Source organism: Sceloporus undulatus, chromosome 7 (genome assembly GCF_019175285.1).
Source record: "Sceloporus undulatus isolate JIND9_A2432 ecotype Alabama chromosome 7, SceUnd_v1.1, whole genome shotgun sequence".
In the NCBI taxonomy this organism is placed as follows: domain Eukaryota; kingdom Metazoa; phylum Chordata; class Lepidosauria; order Squamata; family Phrynosomatidae; genus Sceloporus; species Sceloporus undulatus.
The window spans coordinates 30,481,120-30,498,237 of NC_056528.1; the positions used below are offsets into that span (position 1 = coordinate 30,481,120).

At 52.2% G+C, this 17,118-nt stretch overlaps 1 protein-coding gene across 2 annotated transcripts in view; it reads left to right on the forward strand.

Annotated features, from left to right (window-relative positions):
* Nucleotides 1–256: 256 nt before the first annotated feature.
* DGKK (diacylglycerol kinase kappa) overlaps nucleotides 257–17,118 on the forward strand; it is a 45,386-nt gene continuing 28,524 nt past the window's right edge. For both annotated transcript variants that reach the window (XM_042480195.1, XM_042480196.1), the window contains exon 1: nucleotides 257–569. In XM_042480195.1, the coding sequence (XP_042336129.1) occupies nucleotides 297–569 (273 nt within the window). In that variant the 5' untranslated portion in view covers nucleotides 257–296. The remainder of the gene's footprint in view (nucleotides 570–17,118) is intronic.

Consider the following 17,118-nt stretch of genomic DNA (forward strand, 5'->3'; position numbering starts at 1 on the left):
GGGGAGGGACGGAGGGAGGGAGGGAGGAAAGGGACTGAGCCCCCCTATTGATTCCCCCGAGATTCCGCATTTGCACCCCCTCCCGCCTTAAAGCGCCGCTTCTGGCTCCCCACCCAGAAGAGGACCCTCCTCCGCCGCCCCCAAAGCCATCCAGCCGTCCCTCCTTCCTCTCTTTTCCTCCTTCCTTCCTTCCTTCCTTCCTTCCTTCCTTCTCCTCTTCCTTTTTCTCTTTTTTTCTTTCTTTCCTTCTTTCCTTCCTTCCTTCCTTCCTTCCTTTTTCCCTCCTTCTCGGGAGGATGGCTGAGAAGCTGGCCCCTCCGCCACCGCCCCTTCCTCTTCCCCTTCCTCCTCCTCCTCCTCCGGGGGCTCTCTTGGGCTCTCCTTCGGGGCCTCCTTTCGGGGCCCTTTCCTCCTCGGGCCCTTCTTCCTCGCTGGAGCTGGAGCGCCTGGCGCCGCCGGTCGAGGCGGAGTCTTCGGACAGCGAAGGGGAGCCCGAGGGCGGCTGCTCTTCTTCTTCCTCCCACAAACTCATCCGGAAGGTCTCCACTTCGGGACAGATGCGCACCAAGGTAAGAAGGGCCCCCTCCGTCGCAGGTGGAGGCTCTCCAAAGGGGACCCCCCCCCAAGGGCCAAGGGCCAGCCCTCTCCATCTCCCATGGAGGACTCTGAGCTCATGGCCCTTCATAGGGACCCTTGCCATGCCCCAGGGGGCTCCCCCCGAGGAAAGGCAGCCATCCCCTCTGGGTCTGCAGAGCCTGGTCCCTAGGGTCCCTATGAGGGCCCCTTGATCCAGGATTCCAGCCCCACTCGCCCCCCCCCCCGCCCCGGGCCCACCCCCCTGGAGGCGCCCCCCCCCCCCTGGCCCCCCCCTGCAAGATCCCCCCCCCCCGGAAAGGCAGCCAAGAGACTTGGCGATGCTCTGGGCAGAACTGGGGTGCCCTGGTTCCCCTTGACTGCATCCATGCCTGGGGGGCAAGGCTGGCCTTGGTTGGAGAGCCCAGAGCCTCTCCTGGTTGGAGGAAGGAGCCCCTCTTTTCTCTCTCTGGGTTGAGCAGCCCTCCCTGCCCTTGGCTCTAGGTCTCACACGGCTGAGGACTGAGGAGGCCCTTTGGTCCCTTGTGAAGCATGTAGACTGCCCTTGGCAGAGGATGGGGGTTGGCTGCCACCCCCAGAGAAGAGTCTGCCCTCCAACAAAGAGCGTTTAGCCCCAAGTGCACATATCCCCCAGAGAGGTGGCCTTTCCTAGGGGAAAGGGGGCTTTGGGGGACCTCCTCCCCCCAGACTCTTAACAGATTGGGTGCTGCTTAAGGCAAACCAAAAGGCCTTAGCCAGGGCCTTGATAGAAAAGGGCTTCAAGTGGGGACCCGTTGCCATTTTCATCACTGCCAACTGAAAAACACAGAGAGAGAGAGAGAGACACTCTGGTTCTGGGTCCTAGCAGGGTTTGGGCCGCTTGAGATGCTCTGAGAGCTGGTTGGTTTGGACCCAGGGCTCTTCCTCCCTGGAGACCCTCCTGTGAACTGGCACATGGTGCCAGTGAGTGGGGTCCAGGTGGGATTTTAGAGGCCCAGCATGTGTCTTGCAAGGAAACGGAGGCTCTGGCCTGCTTCCCCTCGTGGCTCTCTGCTGCAGGATCCGGTGCGGCTCTTTTGTGTTTCCAACAGGTTTTTTGGGGAGGAGGGCCCTGGATGGCAGACAGTGGGTGGCATGGCAGGCGCTGGTCCTCTTCTCAGAGAAGAAGCCAGGGATGTTGTGGGGAGGGAGGCAGGGAGGCTGAAGAGCCAGGCAAGATGGTTGCTTGTGTCTTGGAGACAACAGAAAGAAAAATCGGCCCTGAGCTATTACAAAAATTGGCTGATGAAAATCTTGTGAAACCGTCCTTTGGCTGGAAAGCTTGTGGCAACCTTGAGGCAGCCAGGGTTATTGACAAATGATGGGTTGTGGATGTGTGGGAAAGCAGCATCTGAAACTTTGCCTGCTGGGTTGGCGCAGGGACCCTCGAGTGCCACCCTCCAAGGAGCACATGTCAGTCCCCAACCGGGAGAGGAGTGTTTCCATTCTGGGGTGGATGGTGCCCTCTTTCAGGGCTGGGAAGGAGGGAAGACTGCTGGCTACAGCTGGAAGAAAGGAGCATAGCCTGATGCAAACTGAGGGGCGAGAACCCAAATTTGGGCATGGGTCTGTCAGGCTGCGGAGAATGGCACTGGGGAGCTGAAGGGTGCCAAGGAGGAAGCGCCAGGGACCAGAACATGCTGCTCTCCTCTCCTTGCCACTTTGGTGATCCAGTTAATGGCCATGCAAATCAGCTCCTGTATAAAGGATGGAGGAGGGTCCAAGGAGACTTGGGGGCCTTGGGATTAATGGGGGGCCCTTCTCTGCTGCCTCTGGGGCAAGGCTTGCCATGAAGCAGGGGCTCCTCTGTGCCAAAACAACAAGGAGAGTCTCCAAAGGATGTAGACTTTCAAGTATCTCATCAAGCTACAAATCCCAGTATTTGCTAGGATGGGTAGCTAACACTATATGAAACTGGTATGTCTGTGTAGGGCAACAGACCCATTTGGCAGAGGCCCTGCTGCCTATTTCTCACCAACTGCTGAGATGTTTAGAGAAGAGGACTCTTCTGACTTTAGAGTGCTGTTATAGTGGTTCGGTCCCATTTCAACTGTCCAGGTCCATCCTATGCAATCCTGGGACTTGTAGTTTAGGAGGTGCTTCAAATGCTTTGCTGGAGTGCTCTGGTCAACTCCCTTGAACTACAGGTTCCAAACTGGGCTGGTTCATTTCAGGAGGTTCAAGTCAGCAGATGCAGCCTTTCAGGAGCCCAAGAAAGTAGTAGTGGCTGTTCTGAACCAATATTGTTCTTCCTGGAGATGCCTGTCTTTTGGGAACAGCCGCCATCTATGGCAATAAAAGCAATAGGATTTCTTTTCCAAGAGCCATCTAGTCCCTCAGTGTCACTTGAAGTGATGGTCTGTGGACCAGAGCCAAGCAGCTGCCAGTCTGCAGCAAGTTTCCAGGAAAGGAAGAAACAGTTGTAGTCAATGGGCACAAAAATGGGGCTAGTCCCTGGCATTTGGGGAAGAAAACCCTGCGGGGGTTTCCCCTATCAGACAGATCAAGAAGCATTGCTCTACATGCCACCCCTTCCGATATTTAAAGGAGGCAACAGCATGTCACCAATTCATCTTCTCTTCTCCAAGACACATAACACCCAACTCCTGGGTTGCTCCTTGTTGGGCTTGTTAGTTTCCATTGCAAATGACAAAGGAATTACATTACAATAAAATGTCTGCCGGAAGTCACAATGTGAGACCATGGCTAGCAGGGTCTGGACATGTCTGTCTTAAGACAGTGGCCCAGTAGAAGCTCTATGGGTTAGGCATCGTATCGTAGGACAATAGGTTGGAAACTAGCCCTTGCCATCGGATGGTCTCTTCTTGCAAGCTCTTCTATCCTTGATGTTTTTAAACTTGCGATTCAGAAGATGTCCTCCTCTCCCTTGTGGGTCTTCCTCTTTTCAAGGAGGGATGACAGGTGTAAAAGCCCTGGGCTTCCAGCACTTTCTCTCCCGTCCTGAGGTTCTGCATCCTTGGCTTTGCTCTCCCTTTTGGCTCCAGCGATGCTGACAGTAAAGGCTTGGAACTCTCTAGAGGCAAAGGTGCCAGCGTTGCCCCAATCTGTCTCGGCTGGGGATCTGTCTATGGCACGCTCTTGGCAAAAGAGTGGCTGCGGCAACAGCCAGGGCCAACCCAAGGCATCTTTTTCCCCTTCCTGAAACAAATAGGCAACTTTGCGTGAACACCACCCCATTTCTGCTTACAAAAGCTGTTGTTGTTGCTGCTGCTGCTGCTATCTTACGCCTTCAAGACATTTCTGACTTAGGGCAATCCTAAAATGGACCTGAAAGCCAGCATAGTTTAATGGCTTGAGTATTAGACTAGGAAGCTGGGAGACTAGGCTTCGAATTCCCGCTCAGCCCAGCCATTGAAACCCACTGGGTGACCTTTGGCAAGTCACACTCTCTCAGCCTCAGAGGAAGGCCATAGCAAGCCCTCTCTGAACAAATCTCACTGAGAAAATCCCAGGACAGGATTGCCAGGAGTCAGAAATGACTTCAACACACAATGCGAGGAACTTTTCACAACTTATTCCTTGGCAAGGTTTGTTGCCTTTACCTTCCCCTGAGGTTGAGAGAGTGGGACTTGACCAAGATCTCTCGGTGGGTTTCCATGGCTGAACAAGGATTCGAACCCTGGTCTCCCAATGCTTAGGTCCAGCAACCAAAGCACTAAACCACACTGGTTCTCAGCTGCTGAGAGTGGCAGTTAAAGTCTTTCTTTGGAAGGGATGATGGGAGAGCATTGTCTACCATTGTTTCTGTATCTAAGACAAACCAGTCTCTTTTCATTTTGGCCAGTTTTCCTCATCGCTACTTTACTTGGATTTTTCTAAGCTAAAAATGGTCCCAAATGCTTGTGCCTCTCCTTGCAGAGTCCCAGCCCCAAAATGCTTCTCTTCTCTGCCTCTTTCCCACTTTTATGGTTTCTGTTTTCTGCGTGTGAGGGAAAGAGAAAAAGAGAGGATGCCATCCAAACTGTACACAGCGTTCCAGATGTGACTGCTCCATAGATTGATATAAAAGCATCCTGACAGCTGCAGTTTTCTTTTCAGCTCCTTGCAAATGGGAAATACCATGCAATGCAATGCAATGCAATGCAATGCACTTTCTCCAGACCTTTTCCATATCATCCCAGTGTTGCTTTTCTTGGTAACTGCAGCAACCAGTTAGGACCCCTTCCGCGCATGCAAGGTTTTGTTCTCCTGACCTAACGCTCGTCCCTGTTATGGTGAGCCTCATTTTCTGTAGACATTACGAAGTTCTGAAATGTAGGGATTTCTGAATGCATTTTAAAAGTCTGGTGAAGCAAACCTTCCCTTCGTAGAAGCCATGCCGCTTTTTTCATGCCAACATAACCGTTAGGACATTACTTGTCCTAACAGTAAAAATGCTTCCAAAGAGTTTACTTAGGACAGGCTGGATTTTGCACAGGAGTTAGTATCCCAGATGCTGTTGGATTGCAACCCCCAGCGGCCTTCTAGCCAGCATTGCCAATGGTGATGAATGCTGAGAGCTGCAGTCCAACAACAACTGGGGACTGGCTGGTTGCAGGGTTCCTACTTGCATTTTAAGGGTCTGAGTAAAAGCCATCCAGTTCTGTTGCCTCTATAATTGGACATCTAGGTCCATTGCTGCTAATATTCAGGTTGTTGTTGTATTCCTTCAAGTCTTTTTCTACTTCTGGCGGCCCTAAGGCAAACTATAATGGTGTTTTCTTGGCAATACTTATTTTAAAGGGGTCTTTGCCTTTGCCTTCCTCAGTGGCTGAGAGAATGTGACTTTTGCCCAAAGTCACCCAATGGGCTTCCATGGCTGAGCAGGGATTCGAACCCTGGTCTCTAGAGCCATAGTCCAATGCTGAAGCCACTACACCATGCTGGCTTCCCCAAAAACCATGCTCCTGGTGTGGTTGTTTCTCCAGCATCTTTCTTTCTTGGCCAAAGGCAGGTGCAAAGAAATGGCACCTCAGCCTCCCTAGCCAACTTCCTTATGAAAACGGCATTTGTTCCTCCAGCTTTAATTGGTCTTTCAAATCAATTCTTGTAAATAGAGGATTCAGCCACTTCCTCTTTGCTTCTGCTTAAGCTAGTGCTAAGAATCAAAAGGGCAGAAGCACAGACCCTTTTTGCCCATCGACTCAATGGCTGAAGGAAAGGTGTGGAATCTGTCCTATTTTGCTGGGATGAAGTAGAAGCTCAGATGCTTTAGGTTTTGTTCCTTAGGCACCAGAGAGCCACAAAGCAGCGGAGTGCAACTGATGCAGTGTCTATGTATTTGTGTGCGGGTGCGTGCACGCTTAAACGAATGGCAAATATATTTGTCAAAGAGATCTTATTGTTACATAAACTGCTTTGAAGGCCTTGAGGAGCATGCAGGAGAGCATTGTCCCTCCATTGCTCTCTAGGGCAGCTGGCTGGTCCTGGCGGGTGGAGGGTCTCCTTCCATGGAGGAATGACCTCTGCAGAAGCACCGCCAGGACCCCCGGCAAAGGACCAGAGCCGGCCAGAGGAGCCCTCCTGGGGCCGGGGATTTGGCGGCCGCACGTCCCTCTGTGCATTTCTCTGGATGAGTCACCACTGCAGTCTCTGGCAGCCAGCGAGTGAGAAAGTGCTATTGCCTGGCGCTGCCATCCGCTGAAGCTGCCACAGGTTGCATGGCAGGGCTTGTGCACTGGAGGTGCCAGGGGTGTGGGTGCGAATGGGAGTGGATGTGTAGGAGAGGACAGCGGAGCTAGGAGATGGAGTGACTAAAGGAGGGCCTTGCAGGCTGGCAGGCCCTCAGTTGCACTGCTGCTCCGGACAGATTTGCTCACAGAGGTTGCATCCACACTGGAGAAATAACCCAGTTTGGCACTGCTTGTCAGCATCCTGGCTCAAGGCTATGAAATTCTGGAAGTTGGAGTATGTTGTGGGGTCCAGAGCGGAGCTCTGCTCCGCTCTGGGCCCACAACAAACTCCAACTTCCAGAATTCCATAGCCTTGAGCCAGGGCAGTTAAAGCAGTGCCAAACCAGGTTATGTCTCCAGTCTGGATGCAGCCAGAGAGTATGGTGCTGTGGTGACCATTTCCCCCCAACTCTGCTTAGCCTCCCGAAGGACAGGGATCCTTTCTTTCTGTGCAAAGGGCAGGGACTCCAGCTCTTTGGCCGTTCCCAGTACCTTGGAGAGCAGCCCTGGAGCAGAGCATGAAGAGGCCAATGCAGCAGTGGCCATCTCCACATTTGCTTCGCCTTCTGGTCCAGCAGCCCAGAGCTCTCTCCATCCATTCTGTGTCTTGCCTTACATCCCTTCTCCTTCCACACCCTTCTGTTCCAGCATGCCTTCCAAAAGCAAAGCAGAACAAAACCCACACCAAAATGTGCATTCTCCCACAAGTGACCACAGTGACTTACATATGGCTCTCTTGCATATATTTTCCCTTTTAAAAGAATCACATTTCTTGACTAACGGAGCTGAGGGTTTCCCCCCTCAACAGAGAATTTCCTCCATCACCCATTTCTGGCAGTACATCAGGCTTTGTAGGCCAGCGGTGAGCAATTGTGTCAGCTCCAAGGAGCCCTTTTTATGACCTGGGAAGACTCTGGGGATGCAAGGGCCACCAAAAAATAAAACACAAAGGATCCCCTGAGTGCCCTGAAGTCTGTGTCTGGTTCTTATAAATGGGTATTATTTGATGTGAAACAGTAAAGGGAGGCCCGGCGACCTAAAGACAATCTCTTGTACCTGGAGGCTTCCAGGAGCAATGTTTCATGCTCACTTTTGGCCATAAAAAGGTCAGTCTCAGGATTCTGGAGTGTTGGGGTCAACAGCAGCATTCTTGGAGCTGTACTTTGCCCAAACACCTGTGTTGTAGTTGATGAGGGTGAATGGTCAAAGTCTAGCTGAGCCAGGTAGAGGTGGAAGGAAACCCAGCCGCAGCTCCCCCACTCCCATTGCCATCTCCTGGTTGGTACGAATCCTGGGGTCCTCCCTTCAGGTCTGGTGCCCTTTGCGATGGGGAGCACAACACATGCAAAGGTTGTGCAAAGGAGAGGGAGGGCAGGCCTTGCCTTTGCTTTGCTCCCCTGAGCTGTTGCCAGGGGAATGAGTAGTGGGCTAAGAATAGGCAGCCGGAACATGCGGTGTCCACTACTCATTTCCATTCCTTAATGAACCTGGGCCTCTGAGGCTCTGGAAGGGATGCCTCCCTTTCCCACCGGGGCTTGGTTTTGCAATGGAAAGGGGTGACCCAATTAGAGGTGTCTGAACTGGGGAAGCAGAGCAGAAAAAGGAGGAGGAGGACAAGGCGGAGGGGAACAAGGAGAAACTGGTGCAAACATGTATTCTGGGGTCCGGTTGCTCCCCTCCCACCATAAAGTTACTTTGTGCAGATTTTGGGGAGGGGGAAATAGGGTGCTCTCTTTGGACTAGTGTTCTTGGTTCCCCAGCAAGCCAAAAAGCCAGACCCATCCAGATCCAGACTCACTGGCCCAGTTCTTCTTAAGCTCTCTGAGGCAGTAGAGGAGCAAAACAAAAACAAAAGCCCTCCACAGTGTTCCAGGGGCTGGTGCCCTATTTACACCATGTTGTTAACTGGGTGCGTCTTTCTGCCCCATTGCAGTGCTGTTCTGGGGTCTTGCAAAGCGCAACTTGGTTGTTGCCAGTTGAGATGAAGGTGAGGGCAGAAAAGGAGCCCGCCCGGCTTGCACTGGACAGTGAGGCCTGGCATGTGTCCTTGGCAGTGAAGCTGTGCCAGGGCTGGGCTAGCTTTAAGGGAACTATCCAAAGTGCTGAACCTATTTGGGACCTAGTTGGTTTGCAGCCTCCTTTAAAGCCTGAGTTAGGGTCTGCCCCATTGGTGTGGGGAGAGCCCCCAGCCTTGCTCTTGGTTCAGGGGCAATGGGGGGCTGAGGAGGGTCCAAGTCCAATGCAGACCCACCTTGTTCAGAATGGAAACTGGAAACCAATCCCAGGGAGAGCTCTGAACCTCACTGCATCATCCTAACCCAGAGGAGCCTTCCTCGCAATGGTGGGATCTGGGTCCTTGTCCAGCCAGAAGGCTGACCTCCATTGTCTTTTAGGAGGCCATTCCCTCCACCCCTGGTTTTCCAGCTTCTCCCGCTGCAGGTTGCCATGTGTCCCTTGTGCTGCATACTGCACTTAGCCAGCCTTGGAAGGCCTCCTTGTAATGGGCTCCATTGTGCTGCTGGAAGGTTTGTAGGAAGCCGTTCATTATGCAGATGGAAGGAGCCAGCCAGGCTGGCAATAAATAAGGCTTATTAGGCGCTTGGCTGTTTGGTGACAGGCGGGAGATGAATGCCCCCCCCACCCTCCACCTGTTCGCCTGCTTCTGTCACCGGTGCTTCTCTTCATCTCCTCTCAGAAATCAGCTCCACATTGTTGGGCATCGAATGTGGGAGAGCCAGGGACACCGGTTCCCACCCTCCACTTTCTCCCCTCGGGCTCACAACAGTTTCAGGGCAATTTATAGGGATGAGGAATAGCACACGGCCTTGCCTGGGCATTTTGTGGGTACTCTCCCATTGCCCGGCCTTGGCACAGACAGTCCCAATTAATCCTTTGCCATCCCACTTTTCCAGCTGCCTTTAAAGCGTCCCACTTTCTCTCCTCCTCCTCCTCTTCTTCCTCCCCCTTTCAAGCTTACTTCAATTGCTGTGGACTAAGTTCAAACTGCAAAAGGTAGAGATGAGAGGAGGAGGCAGAGTCTTGCCTTTTCCAAGAGGTTCGGGCAAAAGCCATTGGCTGCCGCCTCTCCTGCCTTGTCTGTTCTTCCTTATGACTGCCTTCTGCCCACTTGACCACACTCTGATGCTGCTTGGCCATTTGCATCCTGGTTTTCACTTGGGAAATAATGTTGAAAGGTATGAAGAGAGCCAGCGTAGCATAGTGGTTTGAGTGTGGGACTGGGAGACTGGGAGACCAGGGTTCAAATCCCAACAGCCATGGAAACCCACCTTGGGCGAGTCACACTCTCTCAGCCTCAGGGGAAGGCAATGGAAAACCTCCTCTGAACAAATCTTGGTTGCTCCGCTCTGGACCCCACAGCATACTCCAGCTCCCAGAATTACATAGCCATGAGCCATAGAGCATTAAAGCAGAGCCAAACCGGGTTATCTCTCCAGTGTGAATGCCATCTAAGTCAGACCAGCTGGGACCCTGAGCTGTGTTTGCTCACTCTACCGAATCTGTTGCTGCCATCTGAAGCTTCAGTTCCCTTGACAAGTTTGGGATGAAGAGTGATGTGGAGATTGATGGGGTGGGAGTTTGGCGCATTGGGGTGTCAGTGCGGAATTGGCATTCATGGCTCTGGGAGATCAACTCAGAGATGTGGGTGTTTTTGACTGGCAATCCTCCTGACCAGCAAGATACTTGTTTTGTTGGCAAGTTAAGCATAAAAAGAGAGGCTGAGTCTTTGGGTGCACATTTTTCCTTCTTCTAAAAATGGTTTTATTCTTCACAATAGCCCAATACATTTTGGCCAAGAAATATTTTGATGGCTCTTTTCAGAGGTTGTTTCAAAAAAGGCAGGGAGAACAATACATCTGCATGCATAATTGCACACAAGACATAAACTGAATGCTACAAATGGGTCCAAGTGGGTTTGAGCCAAATAGGGTCTTCTTATGTCACCATTGCCTTGCAGATATTTGGAAATCAAATGGCCCCAATTTCTCCCTCTCCTTCCCTCCCAACAAATTGTTCTTTGTCCAAATCTATACATCTCTGGAGACCAGGATTCAAATCCCTGGTTAGCCACGAAAACCCATTGGGTGACTTTGGGCACATCACAATCTCTCAGCCTTAAAGGAAGGCCATGGTTGCAAACCCCCTCTGGACAAACCTTGCTAAGAAAACCCTGCAATCGTTTCACTTTAGGGTTGCTGTAAATTAGAAACGACACGAAGGCACACAACAACAGCAACAACAACAATTTCTTTAAAAATAACAACAGGTTTTGATAGGCGAGAGAATGAACAGCTTGGGAAGCGGAGGGCTTGGAACGGCATTCGTGGCTGAGAATCAGCAGCAGTGACTTAATAGACATGAGCTGCAAGCAAAAAGCAGAAGCCTCTCCAGTTTGGAGTGGGAGCCACATGGAATACAGATCAAGACCCCATGGAACAGCCTCAGGAAGGAGAATGGCAAAAGGAGGGGAAAGGGGGATTGCTTCCTATTTGACAGCCTCCGCAAAGGAACAGGGAGCCCTTTGGCTTCTTGTACGCTGAGCGCATGGGAGTCAAGAGAGAAAGAAGCCCTTGGCATCTCCCATTAGGACTGGGGAAGGCTCCGACCTGAAACCCCTGGGATGGACCTACCACCAGTTAGTGTTGGCAATACTGGGCATAGCTGGGCCAGTGCCTTGACCAAATGCAAGGACAGCACTTTAAGCAGAAGGTCTCTCTCCAGAAGCATCTCCAGGAAGAACCAGGAGAGGATCCTGCCTGAAACCCAGAGAACTATGGCTGCCACTCAGGGTTGGCAATACTGGGCACAGATTGGCCAGTGCCCTGACTCCTAAGATGCATCCCAAGAGGGGTGTTTGGGTGCCCTTCCAAAAGGCATATGCACTACCCCATAACCCTTAAATTTTATGAGTTCTTGGGGAACATATGTTTTAAAGCCTTCCATCCATGTCTGGAGATCTTAATTGTTGTTGTTGTGTGCTTTCAAGTCATTTCCAACTTTTGGCGACCCTAAGGCAAACCTATCGTAGAATTATCGTAACAGGTTTCTTCAGAGGAACTTGCCATCTTCTGAGGCTGAGAGAGTGTGACTTGCCAAGGGATTACTTTTTCCCTGGCCTTCTGCCCAGAATATTTACAAGAGGATTTCAAAATACAGCCTAGTGAGCAGGTCTGGATGTCCATTTTCCTGGGAGTCATGTAAGACAGGGGTACTTTGGGAAGGAGAAGATTCAGAGTGGAGGATGGAAGGGGTGTCCCAATATGCATTGTCCAGCAACCACTGTCCAGTGAGCAGGCCATGCCAAGGCAGAAGGGATGGGCAATAAGGCCATGTCCAGTGCCTTCAGTTTGGCCCAGGCTCATGTCCCAGTGGAGCAATGGGGCCAGTTGCAGTCTCAGCCCATCTCAGGTGTTCAGCAGAGGAGGAACCTGGCCAGGTGAGGACTGGGATCAAGGGGTTACTCCATCATTGCTTGTTCCTCTTGCAAGGCAATAATCCAGTCTCTCCATAGGATGCAGATGCTTGAAAAACCAGGGTTTCCAGTTGCATGGGTGGGCTGTGCATCTTACTCTCCTTTCAGACCCACCCCAGAGGCCCACCTGGCACCAACATTGGCTTCCTTTGAGCCCCAAATGAAGACGTGGCTTTTTCTCAAACCCCTTAAGGCTCTAATGCTTTTGTACAATTTCTGCATGCCCATGGGTTTAACTTATTTAAACAGGCTTGACATTGTTATGCCGAGTGATTCAAAAAGAACCAGGCAAAAGTAAAGCTCTTCTTATTGAGGTTTGCACCATTCTTTTCGATTCGCCCAGTAGGGATTAATTGGCTTTTGGACTAAATTTTTTTCCCCTACTGCTTTAAATTTTAAATTGTTTGAAATGATTTTATGTCCTTGGATACAGGCAGGATATAAATATTTTAATGCAATGGGAAAAGTATATATGCTGCTCCCTTTCCTTGTGCCTTCAGTTGAGTCCTGCTAAACTGGGTTCCCCTGGGTTTTAATTACAAGCTCATATAGAGCAGGGTTTGTTGTTGTTGCTGTTGTTGTGTGCCTTCAAGTCATTTGTGACTTATGGTGACCCTAAGACAAACCTATAATGGAGCTTTCCTGGCAAGAGTTGTTCAGAGGCGGCTTGCCATTGCCATCCTCTGAGGCTGAGAGAGTGTGACTTATTGCCCAAGGCCACCAAATGGGTTTCATGGCTGAGTGGGGATTCGAACCGTGGTTTCCAGAGTTGTCTTCCAATGCTCAAACCACTACGCCATGCTGCCTCTCTTAGAGCAGGGTAGGCTCCCCCAATGTGGCACACACAGCCCAAATGTGTTGGGCTACAACTCCTATCATGCTGGGTGGGGATGATGGGACTGTTGTTGCCCAGCAAAGCTGGGGTCTGTTGGGGGAAGGTTGCAGGAGGGCTATGGGGTTCTGTCAAAGGCGTGATGGGAAAAAGGGGTCCAAGAGGCGGAGGGGTCTCCTTTGCTGACTCCCTTCAGCATGGCCATGGCTTCCTCTCTTTCGCCACAAACCTCCTTCTGCCCCCTTTGCAGCCAAATGGGTGCTGGCGTTTTCTCAAACCACAGCAAGTCCCAGCCAGCCCCAAATCTCTGAGCTCACTTCCTCTCCACCCCACAAGCCCAGCGCACTTGCTTCCAGCCAGGCCAGCCCCAAGGGCTTATTTTTAGCTCTTCCGGCCCGATAAGATCACACCCTTCCACCTCTCTTCTCCTTCTTTGCTGCCTGAAAGTGTTGTGAATGACTCAGCTGTGTGGCCCACAAGTTGAGGGCCTGGTTTCTGGGCTCACCTCTTGCTGCCCTTAGGTCTGGGAGGGTCCCTGGGGGTCATCCAGCCCCATTCTGCCAATGCAGAAGCACCGCTGTCTCCGAAGCACCACTGGAAGTGGCCACTTAGCCTGTAAAACTATGCAGTGAAGGCAAACCCACCATCTTCCATGGCCTTCTGTGCCACCATCAAACTGTTCTTGCCATCAAGAGGTTCTTCCTAAGGCCGGGATCTCCTTCCCTGTCCTTTGAACCCATTGCTTTGGGTCCTAAACTCTGGAGCAGCAGAAAGCAAGTTCACTCCATGTTGCAAGTGGTTAGTCCTTGGATGGAAGACTGCCAGTCAATGCCAGGCGCCGAGTGTTCCTCTTTGCCAGAGGAAATCCTATGAAAAATTCATAGGGCCATCATAAGTCAGTAGGGGACTTGAAGGTGCTGTGCACCCATGGCATGGATTGCCTTGTCTTTGGCATTCAATAATTGGAGAGCCCGTGTGATGGTTTGAATGTCGGACTAGGGCTCTGGAGACCAGGGTTTGGTCCCAGCTCAGCCATATAAACCCACTGGGTGCCCTTAGACAGAGCACACTTTCTCAGCCTCGGAGGAAGGCCCTGGTGACAAACCTTGCCAAGGAAATCCTATTATATGTTTGCCATAGGATCGCTGTAAGTCAGAAACAACTTGAAGACACACAGCAGCAATGCTTTCAATGATATCTCTTTATCCTTGAGGATCTTATCTATTTCCTTCATCGCTGCCCTTCCAAGTCCTGTCCTTTTTCTGCTTTCTTGCCTGCATTTTGATTGATGACTGAGCCAAGGCAGAGGAAGTCTTTGACTCTTTCGGTGTCTTCAGCAACAACCCCCCCCCTTGAAAAAAATGGCATAAAGAGCTTTTGCATGGACTGTGATCGCTAAAATAAAGCACAAAGACCTGATGCAAAATCTATTTATGCAAAAATATTTTTTGTAAAGCATTTTGGAGATCCAGAATCACAGAATCGTAGAGTTGGAAGAGACCCCCAAGAAGGGCCATCTAGTCCAACCTCCTTCTGCCATGCAGGAACTCTCACTTAGAGCATCCCCATTGACAGATGGCCATCCAGCCTCTGTTTAGAGACCTCTGAAGGAAACTCCACCAAAATCTCCAAGGAAGGAGTGTGTTCCTCTGTCGAACAGCCCTTACTGTCAGGAAGGTCCTAGTGTTGAAGTGCAATCTCTTCTCCTGGAGCTTGCATCCGTTACTCCATTGTCTCCTGTTCTCTGGAGCAGCAGAAAACAAGCTTGCTCCAACCTCAATGTGACATCCCTTCAAATACTTAAACAGGGCTTCATTTCACCTCTTAACCTTCTTTTCTCCAGGCTAAACATCCCCAGCTTCCTAAGTCCTTCCTCATAGGGCATGGTTTCCAGACCCTTCACCATTTTAGTCTCCCTCCTTTGGACACATGGCTCCAGTTTCTCCACATCCTTTTTAAATTGTGGGGCCCAGAACTGGACGCAATATTCCAGGTGGGGCCTGACCAAAGCAGAATAGAGTGGCACTATGACTTCCCTTGATCTAGACCCTATACTTCTATTGATAGAGCAAATCCTTCTTGATGCACAATGACCCTTTGGACAGAACAGGTGGCTTTTTGGGGGGGTAGAAGAAGTTGCTTCCTATTGAGGCAGACACTTGGGGGTCCATCCAACCCAGTTGTGGCAGCTCTGACTGGCAGCCGCGATGGCTCTCTGGGATTCCCAATGGGATTCCCTCTTTGCCTCACCTGAGATCCCAGGTATAGCTCCTCCAGGTGGTCTCTCATCAAAGTCCTAACCATGCACAGCCCTGCTTAGTGGTTGAAATGAGGCCAAATCAAGCATGTTCAGGTTATCCTGAGCATAGGACGCTGCCCTTATACTCAGACCTTGGAGCACAGTGTTGCCCACTTTGGCAGATTTCAGACAGAATGCAGCCATGAACCCCCACAGGAGACCCATAAGATCCCAGAGCTGGAAGAGGGACCCAAAGGGCAACCCAGTCCAACTCCATTCTGCCATGCTGGGAGTCCCTGCTGGCCTGCCAGCGCTTCTGTACCTCTTGCTTGAGAAGACTGAAGCATCAGCTGCAGCAGGAGGGAGTTGGCAACCCCAACAGCCCCAGCCAGCAGAGCACTGGGGAAGGACTTTGGGACCTGTAGTCCAACAATATCTGGGTGGAGGGCCACTGTTTCCCTCTTCCTCCTCCTGCTGAGAGAGGAAGAAGACCCCCCCCTCGCCCTGACTTCTGGAGCTTGACTTTATCATTTTGCAAGACTGGTCTGGTGAAAGGAGGGAGCAGGCCTTGCAGAGCAGAAGTGGAAATTGCAGCCACGTTTCCTGAGTCACGCCACCGAAGGAGAAGACAGGGCCACAAGCGCCGCTTTCGAAGCCCTTGAGAAGCCTCTCTTCCTCTGCAAGGAGGAGAGTTGGAAAAGTTATCATACACACCTGCGCACACCCTTAACCCTAAAGAGCAGTAGCCCTGCCAGAAAATGGAATTAGAGCTCCAGAGCAGCTGGGGACTTTGTTGGTGAACAGCCCCCTTTGCCCACCGAGAGAAAAGGCCAAAGCGAGAGAGGGGCTCTCTGTGCATTTAATGCATGCTTTGCATGCTGCCAGGAGAGAGAAAGGCAGGCAGGCAGGCAGGCTGGCTGCTGGGCCTTTTAAAGCGCAGCATCACACACATGGCTGGGAGGGGCTGAGACATGCTCAGCTTCATGCGCTTCAGGTGGAAAATCCGCTCAAAATGTCATGGGTTTTAAAGAAACTAAGTCAAAATGTGATTTCGGAGCCTTGGCATTTTAACTTGGAAGAAGAGGCAGCCGGGGCTCTTCTCCTTTCTGCCCCCAGCATCCCTTCAGCGTTTGGATGGGAGAGAGGGGGATGCCGATCCCTGTTTCTGCCCGAAGGCGAGTGTTTTGGGGGGCAGAGGGGTCACCCCCAATGGAGGCCACGGGACTGGAGTCTCTTTCCTCCTTGGCCCCTCCCCCTCCCCTTGGCCCCGCCCCCCACGTGGAGAAGGCTCCCTTTCTTCCTCCTCCGCCCGCCGCACCCTCGCCTTGCCTGCTAGTGCTAGTGCTACATTTGCCGAGGAAGAGGAAGCGGAGGCCGACCCCGAGAAGGAGCCGCCCGAGGCTGAGGGGGAGGGAGACCCCGACGGAGCCGGGATGCGGCGCCTGGGGGGCCCTGCTGGGCTTTTCCTCTGCTGCCGGAGTGACCACCGCCGAGGGGCGCCTTCGAGCCCTGGCCCCAGAGGGGTGCGTAGCGGGGGGTCTGGAACGGGGGGGCATGGGACCCACCCTTGGCCTCTCTTGGCCCACGCGGGAGGGAGAGGAGTTGGGACCCTGGAAGGACGGGGGGCATCGGAGAAACAGGTGTCCTCCTCTTCTTCCCGGACTCTGGGAGGGGAGGCCCCCGCTTTCCTCGGGGCTCCGGGCCCCGCCCCCTGGACTCACCTGCGCCACCTGCGCCGCCAGGTGGGCCCCGATTTGCATGCGGGCCTCCCATTGGCTGCGGGGAACCCCCTCGGCCCGCCCCCTCCGGCAAGGAACGCCCCTCCCCCTAAAGCTTTGCCAGCCAAGGGACCCCCCCCCTTTGGGAGGGGAAGGGCCTGGGGAGGGCAGCTCCCAGAATCCCCCTCCAGGGGCCAAGGGCTCTTTCCAAAAGTGGTGTTGCCCCTTGTTGTTGTTGTTGTTGTCTGCTTTCAAGTCGTTCCCAGGTGTTAAGAAAAGGCTGGCCCTGGTTGGTGGGCTTCCAAGACAGAGCCAAGTTAACCTGGAAAAGCAGCATGCAAAGGGGGTTCTGGGTGCGAATCGGCCCCAACGAAGTAAGCAGAGCAGTTTGGAGAGGGATCTTGCGGCACCTTTGAGGCTCACGGAAAGAAAGAAGTTGGCAGCAGGAGTTTTCCTAGATTTCAGTCTATTTCTCAGATGCATTGAGATGCATTAATAATAATAATATCCAGAGAGACCTTGTAGCCCCTTTGAGGCTCACGGAAAGAAAGCAG